The following is a 27,413-nucleotide window of genomic DNA, read 5'->3' on the forward strand; positions in this document are numbered from 1 at the left end:
AAACACTGAGGAAGGAAATAGCAGAGGATGTAAACAGATGGAAATCCATACCATGCTCGTGGATCGGCAGACTCAACATCATTAAAATGTCTATACTACCCAAACTGATCTACAGATTCAATGCAATACCTATTAAAATCCCATCAGCATTCTTCACAGATATAGAAAAAATAATTTTACGCTTCGTATGGAACCAAAGAAGTCCCCAAATATCAAAAGCAATTCTAATCAACAAAAACAAAATGGGAGGTATTAATATGCCAGATATCAAACTACACTACAAAGCTGTAGTAATTAAATTAATCTGGTATTGGCACAAAATAGGAATATTGACCAGTGGAACAGATCTGAGAATCTGGATATAAAATCATCCTCATATAGCCATCTAATCTTTGACAAAGCAGACAAAAACATACGCTGGGGAAAAGAATCCCTTTTCAATAAATGGTGCTGGGAAAACTGGATAGCCATTTGTAGAAGGCTAAAGCAGGACCCACACCTTTCACCTCTCACAAAAATCAACTCACACTGGATAACAGACTTAAACCTAAGGTATTAAACTATTAGAATTCTAGAGAAAAATGTTGGAAACACTCTCCTATAGATATAGGCCTAGGCAAAGAGTTTATGAAGAAGTCCCCAAAGGCAATCACAGCATCAACAAAAATAAATAAATGGGACATGATGAAACTAAAGAGCTTCTGCACAGCCAAAGAAACAGTCATGAAAGTAAACAGACAACCTACAGAATGGGAGAAAATTTTTGCATCCTATGCATCCAATAAGGGACTGATAACTAGAATATACTTAGAACTCATGAACATCAGCAAGAAAAAATCAAATAACCCTATCAAAAAGTGGGCAAAGGACTTGAACATAAACTTTTCTAAAGAAGACAGAAGAATGGCCAACCAACATATGAAAAAGTGCTCAACATCTCTAATCATCAGGAAAATGCAAATCAAAACCACAATGAGATATCACTTAACTCCAGTGAGAATGGCCTTTATCAAAAAGTCTCCAAACAATAAATGCTGGCATGGATGCGGAGAGAGAGGAACACTCCTACACTGCTGGTAGGACTGCAAACTAGTTCAACCTCTGTGGAAAGCAATATGGAGATACCTTAAAGTGATACAAGTGGACCTACCATTTGATCCAGCAATCCCATTACTGAGCATCTACCCAAAAGATCCAATGACACTCTACAAAAAAGACACCTGAACTCGAATGTTTATAGCAGCACAATTCATAATTGCAAGGCTGTGGAAACAGCCCAAGTGACCATCAATCCAAGAATGGATTACTAAAATGTGGTATATGTATACCATGGAATGCTATTCAGCTCTAAGAAACAACGGTGATATAGCACATCTTATATTTTCCTGGTTAGAGCTGGAACCCATACTACTAAGTGAAGTTTCCCAAGAAGGGAAAAACAAGCACCACATATACTCCCCAGCAAACTGGTATTAACTGAGCAGCACCTAAATGGACACATAGGTACTACAGTAATAGGGTATTGGGCAGGGGGTAGGGGGGCGGGTATATATATATATATATATATATATATATATACATCATGATCGAGATGTGCACCATCTCGGGGATGGTCATGCTGGAAACTCAGACTTGTGGGGGGAGGAGGGAAAGGGCATTTATTGAAACCTTAAAATCTGTACCCCCATAATATGATGAAATAAAAAAAAAAGAAATTTCTTTTTTGGTAGAGACAGGATCTCACTATGTTGCTCAGGCTGGCCTCAAATTCCTGGCATTGAGCAATCCACCTACCTCCGTCTCCCAAAGCGCTGGGATTATAGGTGTGAGCCACTGCACCCCTCCTATGTTCTCTGTTTAACAGGATGGTGGGTGTACAGTTTTATTGTATTGTTATTCTTTTTTCCTTATATATGCCTTGTAAAAATTTTTTCAGTAAGTCAACATTAAATAAAACAATTTTGGAAAAAAGCCCTCCAAACCAATAAAGTTTGTACTTTTTCCTATGTGCATGTATTTCTTTAATTAAAAAAAAACAAGGTAATTAAAAACAAAGCCTCTAGGAACAGAATGATTGGGTTGTATGGTAGGTTATATAATTGATTTTTTTTGTATTTCGGCATATTATGGGGGTACAGATTTTAAGGTTTGTATAATTGATTTTTTAAGAAGCTGCCAATCTGTTTCCAAAATGGTTATACCACTTTACATTTCTACCAGCAGTATGAGAGTTCTAGTTGCTCCACATCCTTGCTAACATTTGGTATTGCTGGGTTTTTTACAGTAACCATTCTAAAGCATGTGTAGTGGTATCTCACTATGGTTTAATTTGCAGTGATGTTGACCATCTTTTCATGTGTTTATTTCCTATTTATCTCTCTTCTTTGAGGAAGTGTCCTCTGGCAAATCTTTTGCCCATGTTTTTCATTGGGTTGTTTGCAGTGGTATGCTGGTAAATGTTATTTAATAATAGGTTCTCTAAGTGTTGTTTGTAAGTGAAAGCTAGTTGACATTTTCATTTACATCAACAAATAAGATGTAATTAAAACAACAAAGACAATAAAAAATAAAAAATAAAACAACAAAGACAACTGGAAACTTCAGGAGTGACTTTTCTGAATTAGATAATAGTTTTCAAATATTAGAAGACTATTTCCTCAAATTTTTGTGCTACTCACAATGTAAAGACACAGATGTGACACACTTTTAAGTTTAAATTCTATTAACAATTTCTTCATAAAGTTTAAATAAGCAACAGAGCATTAAATCAAGCTCTAGTTCATAGCATTTGTTGATCTATGGTATAAATACTCCCAGAGTGGCCAAAATCAAGCTACCAATATTACTTTGGGAAGAGATGTGCAATAGCATACCACCAAATAATATTTCCACCATACAGTTACAATAGATATAAGCAACCCCAAAAGCACAGACAATGTAAAATGTAGTAAAAGAATTAGGAAATGATGAGTTTTGTTTTCAAGATACTTCGTTGTTTAGTTGATACAATTTAATTTTCTAAATAGCTATATTTAAACAATTTTCAAAATTCCTATGTAACAAGTGACTCTCTCAAGACAGTATGAAATGGCTCAAGCACACCATGGTTGTTTCTCTTTTTTTTTGTTTTTTGAGACAAAGTCTCATTTGTTGCCCGGGCTTGAGTGAGTGCCGTGGAGTCAGCCTAGCTCACAGCAACCTTAAACTCCTGGGCTCAAGCAATCCTTCTGCCTCAGCCTCCCGAATAGCTGGGACTACTGGGCATGCGCCATCATGCCCGGCTAATTTTTTCTATATATATTATTTGGCCAATTAATTTCTTTCTATTTATAGTAGAGATGGGGTCTAGCTCTTGTTCAGGCTGGTTTCGAACTCCTGACCTTGAGCAATCCACCCGCCTCGGCCTCCCAGAGAGCTAGGATTACAGGCGTGAGCCACCGCGCTGGGCTGTTTGTCTTATTATTGAGTTGGAAGAGTTCTTTATATATTCTAGATCAGCACAGCCCACTAAAACTTTCTGTGATAATGTAGATATTCTATAATTTTGTGATGTCCAATACGATATCCACTAGCGACCTGTAGCTACTGAGTGCTTGACATGAGGCCAGTATATAGGAGGTACTACATCTTAAATTTTATTTAATTTCATTTAAATTCAAATTTAAAATACCTGAATTAAGACTAGTGGCTACCATACTGAATAGCACAGTCTAGACACAAGAAAGAACCAATTCTCCCCTATGTGGGATAATATTTAAAACAATAATGATAAGAGTTGTCATATTGTGCATACTTTATATGTTCATAATACTGTAGTTAAATGCACAGAATCTGAAATCAGACTGCCTGGTTCAAATGTTTCCTTCTTCTTAAAATGGAATTAACAACAGTACATACCTCACAGAATGGTGATAAAGAGTAAATGAAATAATGTAGGTAGAGCGCTTGGTGCACTGTCGGGCTATAGTGTAAACACTTAGTAATTGGAGCTAGTTATTAGTCCTGTGTTCTTAGATGAGTCACTTCCATGTTTGAGCCTGTTATGTCTGTAAACTTGGGCTAATGTGCTCCTCACGAGTCACTGAATTGCTCTTAAAAATCAGATAAAACGCCACTCAGAGGTCGGTTATTCATAACCAAAGTAGGAATTTTTGGAGGAAATTGCTATCATTTTCTAAAGAAAAAAGAAACACATCCCTTCGAATATTGCTCTCCACTCCCCACCCCACCCTACCCGTTCCTTTAAAATTGGCCGGGCTGCAGAGAGACGAGTGAGTGACAGCATGTTCGGCCAATCAGAGGCGGCCCCGTCTCGGGCCCACCCCGAGGCCTCGTCCAACTGCTTCCCGGCAGCGCCCGGAATAGGACCGTTGCCAGACGGCCGGCTCCAAGTGGGTCCGGGCGCGGGGGGAGGGAGACGGCCTAGACGCGAGAACGGCTAGGCCCTCTGCGCGCGAGGACTGGAATCCCGCCGCGGCTGCTAGGAGCGCCCAGGCCCAGAGGGCCCGCGGAGACTGACCTGGGCCTAGAGCTCATCCCAGCGGGCAGAGCTTGCCGCGAGGCCCTGGCGTCCCCTCCGGCGCGCTCTTGGAGCCACTTTGCCGAGCGGAAGTCAGCCGGTGGCTCGGGCTCCGGTGGGACCTGCTCCGAGGAATGGCGCCGCCGGGTGAGGCGTTGCGTTTGGCTCAACGGCGGGGCCCCGCGGCCGGCACGCCTTGGGGAGCTGGCCGTCGCCCGCGGGAGGCTAGTGGCCACCGCTCGGGAGCCGGCCAGGCGGGGTCCCCTTCCCCTGTAGGGCAGGGGCATGGGCTCGGGCTCTCGGGGGGTCGAGGATCTGACGGACGGGTGCGAGCTGGTCGGAGTGCCCGCGGCCAGCGTGGGTTGGGGGTGTGTGTTCGTGTGCAATGCGGAGCTACGGGTCCCCCCGAGGCCCAGCCAGGGGAACCGCGGCCGCGCTCAGCCCCAGGCCTGGCTCGGCTCATTCATTTGACTCGCGCGGGCTTCTGGTCCAGGGCGGCCTAAGGTCTGTTCTCCGCGCCGCCCCTTAACACTGTGTGAGCCTTTGGGCACATCTTCTTTCTTTGGGCCATAGTTTCCTTTTCAGTGAAAGGGGCAAGAAGATCACTCACCTCTCTCGGGGAGACTTAGAACATAAGTTCTGAAGTTAGGCTCTGGGTGCAAACTTGCAGTCTGCCACGTATTCATTATGTGACTCTGTGCGCATTACTTAACCCCTCTGCACTTAAGTTTCTCATCTGTAAAATAAGTTAGCCATGTTATCTGTCTTATAGTGTTGCTCTATTAAATGAGGGAATCTCTGGGCATAGTTTAGAACACTGCATGGCACTGAGTAAGCGCTCACTAAAGTTAACTGCATTGGTGGTTATTGTGTGGACACTGCAGGATGGAATTTCACGTGGTCTCATCACAGTTTGGGAAGTGTGTGCTCTTGTGATTTCCATTTGACAGATGAGAAGTTGGAATCCCAGAGAAGGGAAGTAACTTGTCCAAGGTGACACAGTGGTTCACCGCCTCATTATCTGAGAAGTGGAGGATAATACCAAGTGGTTAAAAACAGACTTTGGATTCGGGCCGCCTGCAGTTTGATTCTCAGTTATGTGTCATAGGGCAGTTAACTATTTCTGTGTCTCAATTTCTTGGTCTGTAAAACACAGAAAATAGCGACCTCACTTGGGTGTTGTGAGGATTTTATCGGCGCATGCACAGTCCTTAGCATGGTATGGGCATAGCCAATCTATGTTAAGTGCTCAAATTTTAGTCAGAAAAGTTATTTCTGTCATTAACGTGAGGTGGGAAGATTAGGATTCTGACACAGATGCTGTGTTAGGGGAATTTACAGTCTAGCTGGGAAAATGCTAGTCTTAGTCATTCACTAGCTCTTAACGTATTGAGTACATAAGGCATTGGGGATTGAGCATTAGTGTCTTGGTTTCTCTTTCTCTTACATCTTTCTATCCATTAGCAATTCTGATAGGCTTTAACTTTGAATTCTAGTCAGGCTAACTTGGACCATGTCTCACCATCTCCACTGCTGTTGCCCTGGTTCAGACCACCATCATCTTTTTGCTTAGATTATGGCAGTAGTCTCCTAACTCTGCCCCCTTCTCTCCTCCTCTCCCCTGTGCTCCCCAGGCCAGGGAAGCTTCATTTACAGCTGCTCCCCATCACTCTCATCACTTCCTGAGCTCTGCCTCCATAACCCCCACCTTCCATGGAAAAATGGTCTTCCATGAAACCCATCCCTGGTGCCAAAAGGTTGACAAAAAGGTTGGGGACCCCTGGCCTAACTGGTAACCCTCTTTCTGTCCTTGATACATAGACTATACTCAACACAGTATCATCTCTTCTGACCACTATGATCCTGTTGCAATGTAAGTCATATTACTGCTTTAAACTTTCCAGTGGCTCCCATGTCACTCAGTAAAAGCCAGAGTCTCTACAGTGGCATACAAGGTACTCTAGATTTGGCCTCAGCCACCTCTGTCACTTCATCTCCCACTTCTCATCCCTTGCTTAACCCACTCTAGCTATACTGTCCTTGTTGGTCTCAAAAAACAGCATATATACACATACTCCTGATGCAGAGTCTTTGCATTTGCTCTTCTTCTTGGGATAGTTTCCCCCCAGATGTCACCGTGACTTGCTCTTCCTCCTGCAGGTCTATACTCAGTATCTTTATTTCTTTTTCTTTTCTTTTTTTTTTTTGAGACAGAGTCTCACTGCCATGGCATCAGCTTAGTTCACAGCAACCTCAAACTTGGGCTCAAGTGATCCTCCTGCCTTAGCCTCCCGAGTAGCTGGGACTACAGGCATGCACCACCACCATGCCTGGCTAATTTTATGTATATATATATGTATGTGTGTGTGTTTAGTTAGCCAATTCATTTCTTTCTATTTATAGTAGAGACGGGGTCTTGCTCTTGCTCAGGCTGGTTTCGAACTCCTGACCTTGAGCAATCCATCCACGTAGGTCTCCCAGAGTGCTAGGATTATAGGTGTGAGCCACCACACCAGGCTAATATCTTTATTTCTTACTTAGGCCTTTTTAAAACTACCATATTTAAAATGTAGCCCTTCCCAAATATCCCTTTTTTTCTTTTTTATTTCAGCATATTATGGGGGTACAAATGTTTAGGTTACATATATTGCCCTTGCCCCACCCGAGTCAGCTTCAAGCGTGTACATCCCCCAGACAGTGTGCATCACACTCATTATGTGTGTATATATACCCATCCCCTCTCCCAAATATCCCTTTTATACTTCATTTTTCTCCACTTTTTACCTTTAACTTTTACCTTTAACTTTTTACCTTTAGCACTTTTTACCTTCTAACATGATAAGTAATATTTAATTATTTTGTGTGATGTCTTTCTTTTCTCACTAGAATATAAGCTCTGAGGGTGGGGGTTTTTGTTCTGTTTTTTGTTGTATTTTTAACACCTATAATAGTGCTTGGCACAGAGTAGCAGTCAATATATATTTGATGAATATTCTCTATTATAGATCTTTTTCTATTTTTTAAAAGAGATTTCACATTCTTTAGGTTAACATACATGGGACTGAAATAGAACTAAGATCATAGATGAAGGATTCTCTGAGTTAAACTCTTAATGTAGGCATATCTTTTAAAAATAGTAGGGTGTGGGCCGGGCGCTGTGGCTCACGCCTGTAATCCTAGCTCTTGGGAGGCCGAGGCGGGCGGATTGCTCAAGGTCAGGAGTTCAAAACCAGCCTGAGCGAGACCCCGTCTCTACTATAAATAGAAAGAAATTAATTGGCCAACTGATATATATATAAAAAATTAGCCGGGCATGGTGGCGCATGCCTGTAGTCCCAGCTACTTGGGAGGCTGAGGCAGAAGGATCACTCGAGCCCAGGAGTTTGAGGTTGCTGTGAGCTAGGCTGACGCCACGGCACTCACTCTAGCCTGGGCAACAAAGCGAGACTCTGTCTCAAAAAAAAAAAAAAAAAAAAAAAAAAAAAAAAAAAATAGTAGGGTGTGAACTCTATTAGACCTGGGTTTGAGTCCAAGATTGGTTATGTGTGAGCTGTTTTGGTCCTCAGTTTTCTTATTTGTAAAATGGATATAAGAATGCCTTTCTCAAGGGATTCTAGTTCAAGCTTAATTTAACACTAAAGGCAAAGGATTGGCCTCCCAGTGCTTACCACAGGCTGTGTTCTTACACTGCCTGTATAGAAAGAGGAGGCAGAGTAAAGCTACCCCGTGTACACCCCAGCCTAGGCCCTGTGCCTGGTCTGTATTATGAATGGGGAACATGGAGTTAAGGGGAAAAAAAGAAAGGCAAAGGATTTAGGACCATTCATGTTAGCCTTGTGATTGCTTGTTATTTCTATCAGTTGAGTGGCAGACAATTAACTTTATCATGAAGTAGACTATTCAGAAGTTTTTTATTTTTTATTTTTTTGGGAGGACAGTGTCTCACTTTGTTGCCCTAGGTAGACTCACTGCAACCTCACACTCCTGGGCTCAAGCGATCCTCCTGCCTCAGCCTCCCAAGTAGCTGGGACTACAGGTGCACACCACCACACCCAGCTAATTTTTCTATTATTGATAGAGACAGGGTCTTGCTCTTGCTCAGGCTGGTTTTGAATTCCTGAGGTCAAGCAGTCCTCCTGCCTCAGTCTCCCAGAGTGCTAGGATTATAGGTGTGAGCCACCGTTCCCAACCCAGAAGTTTTTTAATCGAAAAGTAGAAATGTACCATTCCTACAGCTTCCTGGCTGCTGGGGCATCATAGATGGGGATTGATTTTTCTTTCCATTTGTTTAGCAAATATTTATTTAGTACTTACTGTGGTGTGCCAGGCGGTGTGCAAGACTTGGAAATACTGGGATGAGCCATAAAAACAGTTTTTTGGTTTTTTTTTGAGACAGAGTCTCGCTTTGTTGCCCAGGCTAGAGTGAGTGCCGTGGCGGCAGCCTAGCTCACAGCAACCTCAAACTCCTGGGCTCAAGCAATCCTCCTGTCTCAGCCTCCCAAGTAGCTGGGACTACAGGCATGCGCCACCATGCCCGGCTAACTTTTTTATATATAAGTTGGCCAATTAATTTCTTTCTATTTTTTTTTTTTTTATAGTAGAGACGGGGTCTCGCTCAGGCTGGTTTTGAACTCCTGACCTTGAGCAATCCACCTACCTTGGCCTCCCAGAGTGCTAGGATTACAGGTGTGAGCCACCGCGCCTGGCCAAAACAGTCTTTATCCTCATGGAACTTACAGTTTAGCAGAGAAATCCGACATTACACTGTTATAGTTGTGAAAAACACCGCATTAGGAGAAGTACAGATTGCTGTTACAATAATAATGGTAGTAGAAGTAGTAACTAACATTTATATAGCACTTGCACTTGTTATATGCCAGTCATTATTCTAAGATCTTCCTGTATTGACTTGTGTAATCATCATCCCTTACATAGATACTTAGTATCCCACTTTACATTTGAGGAAACTGAGGCACTGGTTGGCTGAGTGACTTTGCCATAGCCAGATTGCTAATAAATGGCAAATATGTGATTTAAGCCTGGCTCGAGAGCCCAGGTTCTTCCCTACTTTATTGTACTAGAGACTTAATCCAAGGGAGGGCTGTTAGGGAGGGCTTCTTAAGGAAGAGATATTTGAGCTGAAATCTGAAAGTAAAAATTCAAGTTGATGTAAGGGAAAGCATGAAAAAATGCTGGGTAGGAAAGAACATGTCACCTCAGAGGACAAAGGAGGTCACAGAGCAACAGATGGTGAGAAGAGAGAGGGATGATATCTGGTTAAGAGGTAATATGGCAGGGTGAGGATTCAGGACTGGCTATATGCTAAGAGGCATAGAATTTATGAGCATCCTTTAAATGGGAATAGTGTGATACTCCTGTGCTTCAGATGCCTGGAGGCTGCTGGGAGGACTGTCCTTCTGACTATTTAAAACTAAGCTCACCACTTCCCCAAGGCTTCTTTTCAGGTTAAATCTCCCTGGCTTCCTTACTCTTCCCCATGTGATTTGGTTCCCAGACTTTGGTGTGCATCGTCATTGGGATTATGTGTAGAACTTTGGAAATGCGTGGAGTGTATTTAACAGTCGTTTCCCCCCAAGGTTCAAGCACTGTCTTCCTGTTGGCCCTGACAATCATAGCCAGCACCCGGGCTCTGACACCCACTCACTACCTCACCAAGCATGATGTGGAGAGACTGAAATCCTCGCTGGACCGCCCTTTCACAAATTTGGAATCTGCCTTCTACTCCATCGTGGGACTCAGCAGCCTTGGGGCCCAGGTGCCAGATGTAAAGGTAAGGCTGCCTTTGTCCTGGTGGCCAAAGTGGTTCAGAAGAAGGTTCGTCCCCACAGTAGGTTACCTTTGAGTACTTCAAAACTAACTCTTGCTCATTTGAGGATAACCAAAGTTAATCCAATATGAGAAATAATGTATTTCAATCTGACAGATTTTTTTTATTGCTTAATATGTTTAGGACCATGCCAGATTTTTGTAGTGAAATATAAAGAAAAGCAAGTCTTAGATCCTCTAGAAACTTTTACCATATCTCTGTGAGGAAGACTGTTCAATATCACATGTACCCTAGGTATGTGGCTAATAAATAACAGAAGAATTCAAGGGGTACTCACATGTATTAAACAGTGGTGGTCACTACATCAGGCAATTTTGATATTTTTTTTGACTTTTGATGAAGAAAATGCATCATGATTAAGATCTTTTCTGGATTCAAGAGCAGTCTTAAGTGAATTTACATTGTGTTCATTATAATACTATGGACAGCGGGACTAAGGGATTTTCCTGTGCCAGGTTTCTCACATACCTTAGTTTTCTATGACTGCATAACAAATTACCTTAAATTTAGGGGCTTAAAACACCACTCATTTATTAGCTGATAATTCTTTTTTTTTTTTTTGAAAAACAGGGGTCTCACTGTGTTGTCCGGACTGGAGTACAGTTGCTATTAACAGGTGCAATCATAGTATAGTACAGCCTTGAACTTGTGGGTTCTGTGATCCTCCCATCTCAGCCTCCCAAGGCACATGCCACTGTGCCTAGCTATTAGCTGATAGTTCTGCAGGTCAGAAGTCTAGGCAGGCTTGCCTGGGCTCTCTGCTTAGTGTCTCCTAAGGTTAAAATGAAGGTGTTGGGCAGGCTGGCTCTTATGGGAAGCTTTGGGCAAAGAAACTGCTTCTAAGCTCATTAATTTTTTTTTTTTTTTGAGACAGAGTCTCGCTTGTTGACCAGGCTAGAGTGAGTGCCGTGGCGTCAGCCTAGCTCATAGCAACCTCAAACTCCTGGGCTCAAGCAATCCTTCTGCCTCAGCCTCCCGAGTAGCTGGGACTACAGCCATGCGCCACCATGCCCGGCTAATTTTATATATATATATTAGTTGGCCAATTAATTTCTTTCTATTTATAGTAGAGATGGGGTCTCGCTCTTGCTCAGGCTGGTTTCGAACTCCCGACCTCGAGCAATCCGCCCGCCTCAGCCTCCCAGAGTGCTAGGATTACAGGCGTGAGCCACCGCACCCGGCCAACCCGAGCTTTTAATTCCAGCTCCACCTCTCTGGAAAAAGGGAATTATAAAGCCTACCTCACTGGATTGTTACAAGGATAAAGTGAAATCATATTATGCCCACCAAAGGCTCTCAAATACTAGCAATTATTGTCACTCTTAATATTAAAAGGTTTTCTTTATAATTTATTTAAGGGGGTTCAGGCAGTGCCTGATGCACATACTATATTCATGGTACCTTTTGTGGTGATGCCTCAGCCCTCTGCCCTGGTTTTCTTGATGACTGTAGAGGGCCTGGATGGGACAGAAAGAACAAATTAATTAGAAGTGTTGTACTGTGAGGGGTAGTAGATAAAATTGGCATATTAGATTAATGTTAAATATTGGCAGGATTTGAATGCAGGGTGGAAGGTTTCTGCTGTTGATTTTCAAACTTTTTTTTTTTTTTTTTTTTTTTTTTTTAGACAGAGTCTCGCTTTGTTGCCCAGGCTAGAGTGAGTGCCGTGGCGTCAGCCTAGCTCACAGCAACCTCAAACTCCTGGGCTCAAGCAATCCTCCTGCCTCAGCCTCCCAAGTAGCTGGGACTACAGGCATGCGCCACCATGCCCGGCTAATTTTTTGTATATATATTAGTTGGCCAATTAATTTCTTTCTATTTATAGTAGAGACGGGGTCTCGCTCTTGCTCAGGCTGGTTTCGAACTCCTGACCTCGAGCAATCCGCCCGCCTCAGCCTCCCAGAGAGCTAGGATTACAGGCGTGAGCCACCGCGCCCGGCCGATTTTCAAACTTTTATGGAACCCTAGGATTCACTTTAGGGGGGTCATGGAGGCATCAGGTACTCTCACTTCATCCAGAGCGATGCCTTTTTATCTGTGTTGTGATTTAGAGTTCCACATGAGATTTAGGTTGAACACAGACCCCTAAAGGTGTTCGCTGCCAGTGTCATGAATTTGAGGGCATGTTGGTGAGGACTGAAGATGTAGAATGAATGGCCACATAGACAGCTGCCATGCCGTGTGACTTGGGATAATTAATGATTAGGCCAGCTGCGGCTTTAGGTTTATAATTTAGGCTCTGAAGTCGGACTGCTCGGCTTCAGGGTGTTAACTTCAGAACTTCGTAACTCAGTCACCTGTGCAGCTTACTTAACCTTTCAGAAATTTTGTTTTCTCATCTCTGAGATGGAGATGATAATAGTTCTCAGCTCACAGGTGATCTAGGCAGGGTAGTTAGCACTTTGGCATGTGGTAATACATAGGAAGTATTAGCTTATATTCATGGTACTTTTATATAATAATAGCAGTTGGTGTACATTGATTGACATTTTTTTTTCAAATTGTCTTCCTGCTGCTTAGCATACATCTGACACACAGAGAATGTTCAACAAATGTTTGTTGAACGGATGAATTGTAAACTTTAGCTTAATAGAAATGGGAGCTCTCTAAATGTGCCCCATAATCAGAATATAAATAGGTTAATCACACTTCATTCTGCTAATTGCTTATGAAATGTGCTGTGGTGATTAAGTGGTATGTGTGTTATAATAATGGAAGAAAGGGAGTTGTATGGATGTTTCAGAGCTGTTGAATTAACTTATTAGATGCGCACAGTAAATAAATCCATTGAGAGAAAGTCTCTATTACTGTCCTGTGTTCTGCTTAACTATTGTTGCTTTCAGCTGAGCAGAACTCCCTTAGCCCTGTTCAACCCTGTTGGTTGTTTTCAGAGATAGATCCTTGAGGGAGATTTTGGTTATTTTGTCACAAGAGGTTTTAGCAGCAAAACTGGGAGAAATGAGAATTTAAAACTGGGAGATTAATGAGAATACAAGAATAGAAAGCAGCTCTGGAAACAGCAGTATGGAATGAGAGTTGAATTTAGGTATTATGAAGAGTGAGCATCTTTCATTGTGATAGGTATTGTATTTATATAAAACATAAGCATATCAGAATAGTGACTTTATTTATATTATTGTTTAGCTTTTTACAAGGTTAAGAACGTAAGAACAATGGGAGTTGTTTTGTATTTATTTTAATAAAATAGTGAATGGGCTACGTTCTATGGCAAAAATGGTAATGGTAGTATTCCAATGACTGAAACCAGGAAATGGATAGTATTCACAGGTTGTCAGTCAATCAGGCCCTTTCTTTATCTGTAAGCTAGGCATAATAATACCTACCTTAATAACTGTTGTGAGGTTTAAGTGAGATAAGTATAAAGTGCTTAGTGTAGTTAGTGTCTGGCTCATGGTGAGTGCATATAGAAGTAAGTGTATTTGTTTTTTGGTTTTTGGTTTTTTTTGAGACAGAGTCTCACTCTGTTGCCCAGGCTAGAGTGCCATGGCATCAGCCTACCTTATAGCAACCTCAAACTCCTGGGCTCAAGCGATCCTCCTGCCTCAGCTTCCCAAGTAGCTGGGACTACAGGCATGCACCACCATGCCCGGCTAACTTTTTCTATATATTTTTAGTTGGCCAATTAATTTCTTTCTATTTTTAGTAGAGACAGGGTCTCGCTCTTGCTCAGGCTGGTTTTGAACTCCTGATCTTGAGTGATCTGCCCGCCTCAGCCTCCCAGAGTGCTAGGATTACAGGCATGAGCCACCGCCTCCGGCTGAAGTAAGTGTATTTATGGGCCTGGCACTCTCCTGTGCGCCAGGCATTGTGCTAAGTATAGAGACAACACCTTGTTTGCTAGTGAGAGACAAGTACCCTAACATAGAGTGCTGAGTACAGAGGCACATAGGTATGGCTTGTGGAAAGTACCATGTAAGTCCAGCAGAGGGAGCTGGCATACACCTTGTCTGCCAAGAAAACTTCCTGCAAGCCACAATCTTATACAGGGGGAGTTGCTGTCTGTGCTGGCTGCTGTATGATTTCATTTAGTCATTCAACAAATATTTAATGAATTTCTGCTATGCACTAGGCATGATGCTAGGCACTGAGGATTTAGTATTGAACAAAAAAGAGGGCCCTGTACTCTTAGAATATATTGTCTAATAGTGGAGATAGACATTAGTCATGTAATCAAATATATGTACAATATTTGTAACAATGGTAAGTTTTTTGAAGGTGAGATATATGCTGTTAAAAATAATGGACTCCTTTAAATGTAGAATAGGAGGCTTTGACCTGGTCGGAAAAGGCTTTCCCAAAGAAATCTCTGGACTTATATCTCACTCAGCATCACACTAAATTACAACTCTTCGAGGGCAAGACTTTATCCATTTTATTTGTTGTGTATCCCCAGGGCCTAGACTAGCACTTGACGTGTGGTAGGCACTGAGGAGCTGCTGTTTATTAAATGAAGGAAGGCATGATTGATCTGAATTCTAAAGGGAAAGTAGGAGTTAACTGGGAGATGTGGGGAAGGGAAGGGATTTGAGGCAGAGGGAATAGCCTGTGTGGGTAGAGAGCAGGTTATATTTGAGAGTCTAAAAGGAGGCCATGTGTGAAACAGAGAGTGGGAGGGAGAGGAGTGAGGCTAGAGAGACAGGCTAGGGCCCAGCCACAGTGCCTTGGCAGCCACAGGAAAGGTTCTCATCTTTCTCCAATTGATGAGAAATTGATTTAAAACAGTGAAATTGATTTTAAACAGTGATTCCAGTCTGCATTTGGGGGAGATTTCTGCTCTGCATTGTGGAGGACACACTATAGCAGGGGGCTCTGGGGCTAGATTGAACGCAGAAGGGGTGTAAAAGATAACAGGCAGATTTCCTACTATTTTTGCTGCATGGATGGATGGTCAGACCATTTCCTGAGATGGGAACACAGGAAGAGAATTAGGTTTGTGTAAGGAAGATCGTGCATTTGGTCTTCACCATGTTGAGCTTGAAGTGCCTTTGCGTCATATGAGTGGCTGTTGAAAGAAGTCTAGGCTAGAGGTACAGAATTCTGAGATAAAATTCTGAGAATTATCTGCATGGAGGTTTGGGATGAAGCCGTGGGCATGAATGAGATGGCCTAGGGAGAGGAAGGGTTTGGAATGAGAGGTAGGCCTAGGAGGTGAGAAACTCCCGTATTGAATGGCCAGGCAGGAGAGCTTGAAACTGAGAAAGAGCTGCCAGAGAAGTAGGAAGAAAACCAGGAAAGTGCGGTGGAATCCCACAGACCAAAGGAAGCAAACATTTCAGGATGAGAAAGTATCCAGTGTTGAGGGAATGAACACTGGAAAATGTCCCTTGCTTTAACAGATTGGTCACCAGTAGCATGCCAGGGGCAGGAACCAAATTGGAGCAAGTAGAGGTGAGAAAATGAAGACTTGAGCACAGGCAGCTTTTTGGAGGAGTTTGGCTGTGTGGGAAGAGAGGTGGTAGTAGCTGGAGGGGAGAGAAAGACTGAGCGAAGTTGTATTTTAAAACAAGTCTTGAGTTTTATTAATATGTTTTAGGAGAAGGTGAATTGATGAAATAATGGGCATCCAGGAGGAAAGAACAGGCTGTACCAATGCCTGGAGACTTAAAAGTGCTTGTGTTTTGGGGCAGTGAGTTCTGGTTGGGGCAGCTGGAGCAGAAGTGTGTGGGGGCACATGGGATAATGGGCCTGGTGACAAAGGATCTGGTGTAGGGCTCCAGCCAGGGTGCGCCTGGGTAGTGCATCATGGTAAGGACATCTGCAGAGATTACAAAGCACAGTTTAAGAGGCAGCAAGAGTAGCTGGGAGCTATTTATGGTGGAAATAGAGGGAGGGGAGGGCAGATGAGAGAGATTTGCTCCCTTTTCTATAGGACTTGGTACCTGATTAGGTTCAGGGTGTTGTAGGGGAAAATGTATAGTAGAGGAAAGCACTGCTATTCTTTGCTCTGGAGGATGTCTAGATAATTGGAGTATTAATTAACACAGGGCACAGAAAGTTGGAAGGAAGCAGGTAGGTGGGCATTTAGGGGATGATTTCCAGCCTTCAGTTGGGAAGATGAGTCTGGAACATGATAGGGCAGCTGGAGTCAAATCCCCTAGAAGCGGCTGGCTGAAGCTCAGCATTGGGTGGGGTTCACTGAGCATGTTCTGAGAGATCTTCCCCTGCTGCTGCTGCTGTTAAAACTATACCATTAACATCCTGGGCTTTCGAGCTACTGAATGCTGGACCTGTTTACCTTGATTTGTCTTTGCAGAGAATTAGTATAGGCATGATTCCTGTTTTACTCCAGAACAGATCATTTTTAGTTGTCTCTTGAGAGATAGAGGTTGTGTAGCTGAGATTCTGGAGCCAGACTGCCTGGATTTGAATTCTAGTTCTCCCAGTTATGACCTTGGACAAGTTACTTTGCCTCTTTAATGCCTCAGTTTTCTTGTCTGTAAAATAAAGATAATAAGAGCACCTAATGCAGGAGATTATTTGAGGATTAAATGAGAAATGCACATAAGGCATTTCGGACAGCGGTGACACATTTTAATTGCTCAAAAAGAAGTAGCAATGGAAGTAGAAGTAACCAAGCAATCTTAGTTTTGGGGTCTTGAGTGCTGTCATTCCATTGCTAAAACACCAGATGGCGACAAGCACATGTCTTAAGCTTACATTCTGCTGCTAGGATGGACTTCTTGAGTAGATTAACTTGTTTTATAAGATCCCTAAATATCAAGCAATGCAGAATCGTTATTAGTGAAAAGCAACAATCTATTTCATGGTCCACCTTGCCCTACTCCCTGTCCTGTGCCCCAGAAGCACCTATTTTGAACTGTTATTATTGCCATATAATTTTTTTTTTTTTTTTTTTGAGACAGAGTCTCACTTTGTTGCCCAGGCTAGAGTGAGTGCCGTGGCCTCAGCCTGGCTCACAGCAACCTCAATCTCCTGGGCTCAGCGATCCTACTGCCTCAGCCTCCCCAGTAGCTGGGACTACAGGCATGCGCCACCATGCCCGGCTAATTTTTTGTATATATATATTTTTAGTTGGTCAATTAATTTCTTTCTATTTTTGGTAGAGACGGGGTCTCGCTCAGGCTGGTTTCGAACTCCTGACCTTGAGCGATCCGCCCGCCTCGGCCTCCCAAAGTGCTAGGATTACAGGCGTGAGCCACCGCGCCCGGCCCCATATAATTTTGAATGGTTGAAATTTATATTTTTTCAACCAAAATATTTAGTAATATAACCATTCAATAATATTTCTTCGAGTTTGATAGACTAGAACTAGCATGGGTTTTGTTATGTGCTTACTCTGTACCGGTCACTGTGATGGGTGTTCAGCAAAGTCCCTGCTCTCAGGTAGCAAGTTACTGGAGGAGGTAGTTAATACAGTGTGGCAAGTGCTTTGGGGAGCAGTTGAGAGGGAGGACTCCTGGCCTCTCCTGGAATGAATGTCTGGAAGAGGTAACATCCGAGCAGAGATGAAGATAAGACCTGGTTTGGCAGATAGGGACAAAAGAAAGGGTGCTCCTGGCAGAGGGAGTAGCAGGTTCAAAAGTACTAAATGGCGAGGGTGTAGTATAGTTGCAGTAGGGTGGAGGGTAGGATTTTGGAGTTGGAGGTGGGGATGTGGTGTTGCCGCTGGCACAGAGTGGGAGGGTCGGTCAAGAGGGCATCTTATCCCGTATCAGAAACTTTTGCTGTTATCTGAGAATTATATATAAGGAACCACCAAAGGGTTTTAATAGCACAGCAACACAGTTACATTTACACTCTTTGAAGGTCACACTTGAAGCAGTGTGCAGAATGGATTGCATGGCTTGAGACCAGTTAGGAGACGGTTGTGACAGTCTAGGTAAGAAATGACAAGGGCTCACCCTAAGGCAATGACAGAAGCCAGAGGGCAGGACTAGGTTTGAGAAATGACAAGGAGGTAGATTTGATAGGCTTGAAGGGGAAGGGAAAAGTCAAGAATGGTTCCCAGGGTAGTTAGATGCATAGTGATTTCTTGTACATGAGCTGGGAAGTCCAGGTGAAGAAATAGAAGGTTTTGAGCTCATGTTAGATTTGTTGAGCCTGACTTAGCTTTGGAGACTCCTAAGTGGAGATGCCAGTATGGTTAGAGTCAGAGGAGACTCCCTGCCACTTATTAGCTTTGTCACCTTCATCAGGTTACTTACCAACTCCAAGCCTCAGTTTCTTTTTAAGTTAAATAAGGATGGTGACAGTATCTACCAAAGGGTCCTTATATTCCTTAAAAGGAAGATCATCTTTTATGGATGTCAGAGAAGGAAGGTGATGGCCACAGCAGGTGATTGGTGAAGCGGTTTCTTTCTTTCCTTCCTAAAGTTTAGAAAGAATTAAGGTGCCTTCAGTCTTATTGCTCCTTATATGAATTGAACAATTTTGGGTAATACAGTGTCCTAAGGAAAATAACTGCTTAAAAAACTCTATCTTGTGTAGCTCATTCTTCAAGCCATCATAGATGACTTAGAATTTTATTTATCCAAAAATAACTTTGCTTTTCCATTGCATATGTCACCACTAATGTTGACTTTTCTCCCTTGTTTAGAAAGCATGCACCTTCATTAAATCTAACCTTGACCCCAGCAACGTGGATTCCCTCTTCTACGCCGCCCAGTCCAGCAAGGCTCTCTCAGGGTGTGAGGTGAGTCCAGGTTCCTACATTGACATTTACTTTAAACTGTAAAATGCATTTTTAAAGAGGAAGGGTCATATCAGATTATTATTATTATTATTATTTCTTTTTTTTTTGAGACAGAGTCTCGCTTTGTTGCCTAGGCTAGAGTGAGTGCCGTGGCGTCATCCTAGCTCACAGCAACCTCAAACACCTGGGCTCAAGCGATCCTCCTGCCTCAGCCTCCCGAGTAGCTGGGACTACAGGCATGTGCCACTATGCCCGGCTAATTTTTTCTATATATATTAGTTGGCCAATTAGTTTCTTTCTATTTATAGTAGAGACGGGGTCTCGCTCTTGCTCAGGCTGGTTTCGAACTCCTGACCTAGAGCAATCCGCCCACCTCGGCCTCCCAGAGAGCTAGGATTACAGGCGTGAGCCACCGCGCCCGGCCCTAGATTATTATTTTTTTAACAATGAGAATCCATTGGTGTGGGTGGGAATTCTGTTCCTGTGATTTTTTTTTTCTTAAGAAAGTATAGTTTGTTTATTTTTTCCTGGGTAGAGTGCAGTAGCATCATCATAGCTCACTGCAGCCTCAAACTCCAAGACTCAAGCAATCATCCTGCCTCAGCCTTCTGAGTAGCTGTGACTACAGGTACACTCCACAACACCTGCCTGATTTTTTTATTTTTAATAAAGCTGGGGTCTTGCTCTTGCTCAGGCTGGTCTCAAACTCCTGAGCTCAAGGGATCCTGTCACCTTGGCCTCCCAGAGTATTAGGATTACAGGTGTGAGCCACCACGCCTGGCCTTAAATAACTTTTTCCTACAGTTGTTGCTTTTCTTCTAGGAGATCTTGATTTTTTTCTTTCTATCTCTCTTTAACATTTCAAAGTGTTCAAAGTAGGCCAGTGGCTCCTGTCTATAATCCTAGCACTCTGGGAGGCCAAGGTGGAAGGATCACTTGAGCTCAGGAGTTCTAGACCAGCCTGAGCAAGAGCAAAACTCTTGATTTCTACCCCCCAAAAAGAAAAAGAAAACGAGAAAAAAGTCGTCCCAGCTACTCAGGAGGCTGAGGCAGGAGGATCCCTGGAGCCCAGGAGTTTTAAGGTTGCTGTGAGCCAAGCTGACATCACAGCACTGTAGTCTGGGCAACAGAGTGAGACTTTGTCTCAAAAAAAAAAAAAAAAAAATCAAAGTATACCTCCACACCAAATTTCTGGACATCATTTTATTGAACATAGAGAACCATAAAAGTAGACAAGTAACTTGTCAGCATCTTTTCAAAAGTGTTGTACAGAAGTTTTGCAAACATTGCATTCTGGTGTCTAGGGATTAGGGAATGAGTATGTATGAGGCGGTGTGACTTTGGCAGCTGCTCTGCATGCCATCCTTGGCATGTCTGCCGCAAATTGCCAAAACCTGTTCTAAAACTCTGTGTCTGCCAATTCATTCCTAGATCTCTATTTCAAATGAGACCAAAGATCTGCTTCTGGCAGCTGTCAGTGAAGACTCATCTGTTACCCAGATCTACCATGCAGTTGCAGCCCTCAGTGGTCTTGGCCTTCCCTTGGCATCACAAGAAGCTCTTGGTGCCCTTACTGCTCGTCTCAGCAAGGAAGAAACTGTGCTAGCGTGAGTTGTCATCTTGAGCACCTCTCAGGCTTCATTTGTCCTGGGTACTATCCTGAGAGGGTTCATTCATTAGTTCAGCAGATATTTCCTGGGCACCTATTATGTGCCAGGTGCTCTGCTAGGCACTGCAGACATAATATTGCATTAAGGCAGGTAAGGTCCCTGTCCTCATGGAGCTCACATAGACACAGTCTTCTGTAAACTGCTTAAGCAGAAGGCAAGTATTGAGTCACAGCATGAAGATGCAGCCACCTAGAGACCCAGTTGCCTTTTGAGGTTAGAGGGCTTGAGCAAGGATAGATAACCCAGGAAGAGCCATATGCATCTCTTGTTGAGGCTCAGCCAGGGACATTGGCAGTGGAGGCTCTGTAAAGAAGAAAGGTTTAAGGAATCCTTGGAAGTTGTGAGAGACAGCATGTGGTGGGAGAAGTGGGTACTCAGGGTAGAATATTCTAGGAATCAGACTATCCTGCTCTGCAAAAGGCTCAGGTGAAGGAGAAGCACCTTATAGAAAGGGGCTTGGAGGCCAGGCGCGGTGGCTCACGCCTGTAATCGTAGCACTCTGGGAGGCCAAGGCGGGCGGATTGCTTGAGGTCAGGAGTTCGAAACCAGCCTGAGCAAGAGCGAGACCCCATCTCTACTATAAATAGGAAGAAATTAATTGGCCAACTAATATATATAGAAAAAATTAGCTGGACATGGTGGCGCATGCCTGTAGTCCCAGCTATTCGGGAGGCTGAGGCAATAGGATTGCTTGAGCCCAGGAGTTTGAGGTTGCTGTGAGCTAGGCTGACGCCATGGCACTCACTCTAGCCTGGGCAACAAAGTGAGACTCTTATCTACAAAACAAAAAAAAAGAAAGGGGCTTGGAACAACTTTCCTGTGTTTATTATAATATTGTAACTGACTTCAGAATATTTGCTAAACTTATAAGTGATAATATATGTAGTTTTTTCCTTTGACACTAAAACTCTTCATTGAAAACAATATTTTTGTATTGTTTGAAACCCCACTCAATTGTAAACCCTGAAAGAGGGTGTGAAATGCCTGGGGAACCTGTAAATTATTAAGCAAGAGGTTGGTAACACGAATTCCCCTTTTTAAAACAGTGAGATTATTTCCCAGTTTTTTGATAACAGCTAAATTTTTTCTAAACTTGAAGCTTTGTTAGGGCAGTGCTCACAATCAGTCGACATTCTTTCTTTGTCACTCTCACATCCTACTCATATTCACGTGATCAGCGATCAGTGGCTCTGAGGGTGACTTTGCCCAGGGCTTGACACTTTTGGCCCTTTGATTTTAGGCCGAATATTTTGGTCTCTGCTCGTAATCTCTGTGGGGAATGCTTCCCCAGTCACCACAATCTCATGCCGTGATGTACCTGTCAGTGCCTTACTTCTCTGATGCCACTTCTACCAAAAAAGAAAAAACAACTTCCCATTCCCTCCAAGCTAAAATCTTCTCCGGAACAGGAAGAAGTACAAAAGCAGTACCTCCACTGTGGAGTCAGACAGACTTGGGTGTGAACACCAGCTGTGTTCGTTCTTTGCTGTGTGATTTTGGGCAAGTTACTAACCTCTCTAAGCCTCATCTGTAAAATGGAACCGATAGTCCTTGTATCATACAGTGAATGTTAGGATTAAATGCGATTATAGATGTGAAGAGCCTTGCACAGTACCCGGTTCTCAGTGGGCATTCAAGAAATGGAGTTTGTTTTCTAGATCATTTCCTTTTTAGGTCTCTTTCTTAGCTGATTACTTCCTTCATTGAGTTATAATTATTTCTGTATTAGATTATAAGCTTCTTTATTTGCAGTGCCCACAGAGCCTGGCACATAGTATGTGCCCAACAAAGAGTTAATAAAAGCTAAAACTATATATTGTGTTTCTACTGTCTTGTAGAAAGCCTCAGGTGGAAAGAGCACATGCTTTGGATCATAAAAACCTTTGTTCAAATCCATACTCTTGTACTCAATACCTCTGTGACTGTAAGCAGGCTGTGTAACCCCCCTAAACCTGGAGTTTTCATTTGTAAAACCCAGAAAACAGTATCTTTCTCAGGGTTATTGTGAAGATCAAACTGGTGGGATGCCTAATATTACTACTAATTTGCTCTATTTAAGGAAATATGATATAAATTAGGACTCTTCTAAATGGGTCTTCTATATTTAAGTGGACTTATTCTGGGAAATATATGTTTGTAAACTTGTCTTGAATGAAACAAAAAAAATATTTATGGGTTTGAATGAACCATCTGAAAAGATGTCATTGTGGTCTTTCATAAACCAATTTCTCTGAATCATCTGCTGTATATTAGCAAGATAGGATCTGTTTTCTTTGTCTTTTTTTTTTTGTGTGTGTGACAGAGTCTCGCTTGTTGACCAGGCTAGAGTGAGTGCCGTGGCGTCAGCCTAGCTCACAGCAACCTCAATCTCCTGGGCTCAAGCAATCCTTCCGCCTCAGCCTCCCGAGTAGCTGGGACTACAGGCATGCGCCACCATGCCCAGCTAATTTTATATATATATATATTAGTTGGCCAATTAATTTCTTTCTATTTATAGTAGAGACGGGGTCTCACTCTTGCTCAGGCTGGTTTCGAACTCCTGACCTCGAGCAATCCGCCCGCCTCAGCCTCCCAGAGTGCTAGGATTACAGGTGTGAGCCACCGCGCCCGGCAGGATCTGTTTTCTTGAATATAGTACTCCAGGGGAAAAGAAATTGCTGTCTGGGGAATAACTAATTAAAGTCAGTGGCGAAACTTTTCTAAAGCTAAGAGAATTAATTTCATTCTAAAACTTCTGAGATTGTTACTAGTATGGCACTCATTCTGAAGAAGAGAAAAACAATATCTTAATTGAAAAGTTCTTTCTAGGCTATTTTAACGGCCTTTTCTGTGCTCAGCAATTATCATGGGCAGATGTGGAATTTTACTCTTGTTTAGAAATTCAGATTTCATTTTCTTAAGTACATTATAACAACAAGTATCCCATTGGAGTTGTGGAATACTCTGGGGCTTCTCTCTGTGTGAATTGTGACCCCTCCATTTTCCAACTTGTCATCTTAATGGAATTAGTTTTCCATGGAAGGAATCTAAACTGTTATGATCTCCACATAAGCAGACGGATTCTTGCTGTACATTCCCTGACACACTGACTTGATAGATGGTGGGTTTACACAAGGGCCCAGTCATCTCTTAGGAATTAGAGAGCCATTCTGGGTTGAGCAGCAGCCTGTTTAACCACCAGGGGGCCTCAGCTTTCCCCACTGCACCCAGAAAAGCACCATTTATATTTTCTATATCATCTTCATTAAGCAAAGAGAATCTAATAAATACTATGTATACATACTGATCATACTCCATCTTAAAAAGTTTACCTTATAGAAGTATGCTCATAAATGGGTAAAAATATACGAATAAGCCATAAAAAAGAATGAAGTGCTACTACATGCTATAACATGGATGAGCCTTAAAAATATTATGCTAGTGAAAGAAGCCAGTCACAAACAGTCACATATTGTAGGATTCATTTTATATGAAATATCTAGAATAGATAAATCCAAACTATTCTAGATATTTGAATCTATTTGGAATAGATAAATCCAAATATCTAGAATAGATAAATCCTACAATATGTGACTGTCACAAACAGTCACATATTGTAGGATTCATTTTATATGAAATATCTAGAATAGATAAATCCATGAGACATATTGGTGGCTGCCAGGGGCTGGGGGAAGACAGAGTAGAGAGAAACCACTTAGTGGGTAAGGGATTTTATTTTGGACTAGGTGGGAATATTTTGGAACTATACCAAGGTGGTGGTTTCACAGCATTGCAAATGTAATTAGTGCCACTGAACTGTTCAATTTAAAATGGTTGATTTTGTTATGAGAATTTCACCTCACATTTTTAGAAAATGATATATATAAGGGTTGTCAGTTGTACCATTGAATGACCTAGTAAAACAAATGTCTGTCAATTGGAGATTAAGAGAGTAAATTGTGGTACATTTAGACAGTATAACTATGTCATTGTTAATAAGAATGAGGTACATTTATATGTACTCATGGAAAGAGGTATACATATATTATTAAGTTAAAAACAAATTGGAGGGCCGGGCGCGGTGGCTCACGCCTGTAATCCTAGCTCTCTGGGAGGCCGAGGCGGGCGGATTGCTCGAGGTCGGGAGTTCGAAACCAGCCTGAGCAAGAGCGAGACCCCGTCTCTACTATAAATAGAAAGAAACTAATTGGCCAACTAATATATATAGAAAAAATTAGCCGGGCATGGTGGCTCATGCCTGTAGTCCCAGCTACTTGGGAGGCTGAGACAGAAGGATCGCTTGAGCCCAGGAGTTTGAGGTTGCTGTGAGCTAGGCTGACGCCACGGCACTCACTCTAGCCTAGGCAACAAAGTGAGACTCCGTCTCAAAAAAAAAAAAAAAAAAAAAAAAAAAAAAAAAAAAATTGGAGGACAGTTCTCTTTTAAGGGTGGGTGTTAACAGGAATTTTAACTTCTTTGGTAATGTATTGTTTGAATTTTTTGACAAATATGTACTTTTATGATAAAAAATAAATGGTAGGAAAAGAAAAAAGAATAGACTCTGCTTTTGGAATAAGTCCTCTGTTCCTTTCCTTTTATTTAATGCTGAAAGGCCGAGTGACTTTCAGGTCCCCCAGCAGGGTAGCCCAAGTGTTAGCCATTCAGCATGTTTACCAAATGCTTCCTCTTCGTATTGCTTTGTTCTAGTTTTCAGAAAAGGAGCTCCAGATTCTACCTAACAATCTACAGATGCAGATTCCATAATATTTCTTTGGCTTTGGAGTAAGAAATATAGAAAATTAACAGGCACCAACTTCTCCCTAGCATAGTGTCTTGTACAACGTACAGCCAAGTACACCTTGGTTGAATCCTGTTCCCACAAAGAGCATATCTCTTAGAAATTTAATTCTTGGTCTCAGTGTTCTACAAGTGGTGCTATTAGGAACAAAACCAATGTGGAGGGAGTGGGCAGTGGTGAACCTGTGCTCCCTCTCTCTTCTGTGCCCATAGTTCTTATTGCCAGTATTATTGCCTGGATTGTCTTCTCAAGCTGTGATGTTCTTTTCCACTCCTTATCACATCTGCTCCAACTAGATTATATTAATAAATAAACTCCTTAAAGGCCGAGACCAACTCATACTTCTAAAGAACAGGAGCAAGATATTCGTGAAGGTGTCTGGATATGAGAAGGGGTGAATAGTTGAAAGGAGACTTGCTTTGCCATTCATTGGGGTTCTACTTTTTACCTTCCAGAACGGTCCAGGCTCTGCAGACAGCATCCTACCTGTCCCAGCAGGCTGACCTGAGGAACATCGTGGAGGAGATTGAGGTGTGAATCTCTTTTGACAAATAGATCTTGTCTTTGACACTCTGTAGAATAGTCTTGCAGGTAGACATGCATGATTTGTTACAGTTATATTGCATTTTTTTCTTTTTCTTTTTTTCTTTTTTTTTTTTTTGAAATAGTATCTTACTCTGTCACCCCAGTTAGAGTGCAGTAGTGTATCATAGCTCATTGCAATCTCAAAGTCCTGGGCTCAAGCGATCCTTTACCTTGGCCTCCCAAGTAGCTAGGACTATAGGTGTGAGCCAGTACACCTGGCTGAATTTTTTTATTTTTAGTAGAGGGATGGGGTTCTTGCTCTTGCTCAGGCTGGTCTCAAACTCCTGAGCTCAATTGATCCTCCTGCCTCAGCCTCCCAGGAGTGCTAGGATTATAGGTGTGAGCCATGGCACCCGGCTTTTTATATCCATGGCACACTTAAGTTCTTTGTATTAGAACAAAATGTCCAAGGAAATATTTGTGCCTGGTATACAATCAGTGCTCGGGAAGTGGTCATTGTGGCTTTTATTATTGCTCTATCCTTTAGTTCACCCAGGAGATCCTGATCTTCAGGGGCCACTCTCATGAAGTACATAGCCAGTGGAAGTCCTGATATTGTTATCACTGGTGCTTCACAGGCACATTAGCTGCCTGGTCTTGTTGCCCAGGAGAACAGTATATCTCTCTTCATCTTTCGGAGCATTGAATAAGAAAGGGAAATGCTGTGCTTTGTAGGTTGTATCAGATAGATGGCCATGGACTCCGTCTGTATCATGATGCTTCCTAGGTGCACTGCAGCCTGGCCCACAGCCTCCTGCCCAGAGCAGCTGGTGCCTTCCGTGCCATGAGTTCTGTGCTTGGGCATGAGTACAAGGGGCCAAGGAAGGAGCACCTTCAGAGCTGCAAAAGATACTGTTCTCTTCAAGTGTCTGTGTGGTATACTTCACCTTCTGCCTAAGCACCTTTTCTGAGAAAGTACTAAGTGACTGAGATGGTCCTCAGATTTTTAGAGTAAGAGATTTCTCAAAATTGTGGCTGCACTGGGGTTGACAGTGATTTGTGCATCTCATTTCTGCTATCACTTGACATCCAACATGCTTCTGTTTTGTTATGACAGGACCTTGTTGCTCGCCTGGATGAACTGGGGGGCGTATATCTCCAATTTGAAGAAGGACTGGAAACAACAGCATTATTTGTGGCTGCCACCTACAAGCTCATGGACCATGTGGGGACTGAGCCATCCATTAAGGAGGTGCCTGCCTAACAATTCTCAAGATGAAACCCAAAAGGGTTGTCAGTTTTATCTGCAAAGGATAGCTTTTGTCAGAGAAGGAGGTTCAGATAATACTTTGGGGTGTTGTCATTCAATGTCTTGGGTTAGGCTTTATGAGGAATAGAAA

The 27,413-nt window shown here is 42.6% G+C and overlaps 2 protein-coding genes and 1 non-coding gene across 4 annotated transcripts in view; 2 read left to right on the top strand and 1 right to left on the bottom strand.

The window, feature by feature from the left end:
• MROH8 (maestro heat like repeat family member 8) overlaps window positions 1-4,954 on the bottom strand; it is a 64,352-nt gene extending 59,398 nt beyond the window's left edge. The window contains exon 1 of the mRNA XM_012754956.3: window positions 4,520-4,954. Coding sequence (XP_012610410.2) covers window positions 4,520-4,806 — 287 coding nt within the window. The 5' untranslated portion in view covers window positions 4,807-4,954. The remainder of the gene's footprint in view (window positions 1-4,519) is intronic.
• RPN2 (ribophorin II) overlaps window positions 4,535-27,413 on the top strand; it is a 56,211-nt gene continuing 33,332 nt past the window's right edge. For both annotated transcript variants that reach the window (XM_012754965.2, XM_012754966.2), the window contains exons 1-6: window positions 4,535-4,666; window positions 10,117-10,310; window positions 18,946-19,041; window positions 20,473-20,648; window positions 25,944-26,019; window positions 27,131-27,265. In XM_012754965.2, coding sequence (XP_012610419.2) covers window positions 4,654-4,666; window positions 10,117-10,310; window positions 18,946-19,041; window positions 20,473-20,648; window positions 25,944-26,019; window positions 27,131-27,265 — 690 coding nt within the window. In that variant the 5' untranslated portion in view covers window positions 4,535-4,653. The remainder of the gene's footprint in view (window positions 4,667-10,116; window positions 10,311-18,945; window positions 19,042-20,472; window positions 20,649-25,943; window positions 26,020-27,130; window positions 27,266-27,413) is intronic.
• LOC142861509 (small nucleolar RNA SNORA51) lies at window positions 8,171-8,301 on the top strand. The gene has a single exon (XR_012912734.1). It is a non-coding gene; the product is annotated as a small nucleolar RNA SNORA51 (small nucleolar RNA).

The sequence above is a fragment of the Microcebus murinus genome, chromosome 16 (genome assembly GCF_040939455.1).
Source record: "Microcebus murinus isolate Inina chromosome 16, M.murinus_Inina_mat1.0, whole genome shotgun sequence".
NCBI classification, from domain to species: domain Eukaryota; kingdom Metazoa; phylum Chordata; class Mammalia; order Primates; family Cheirogaleidae; genus Microcebus; species Microcebus murinus.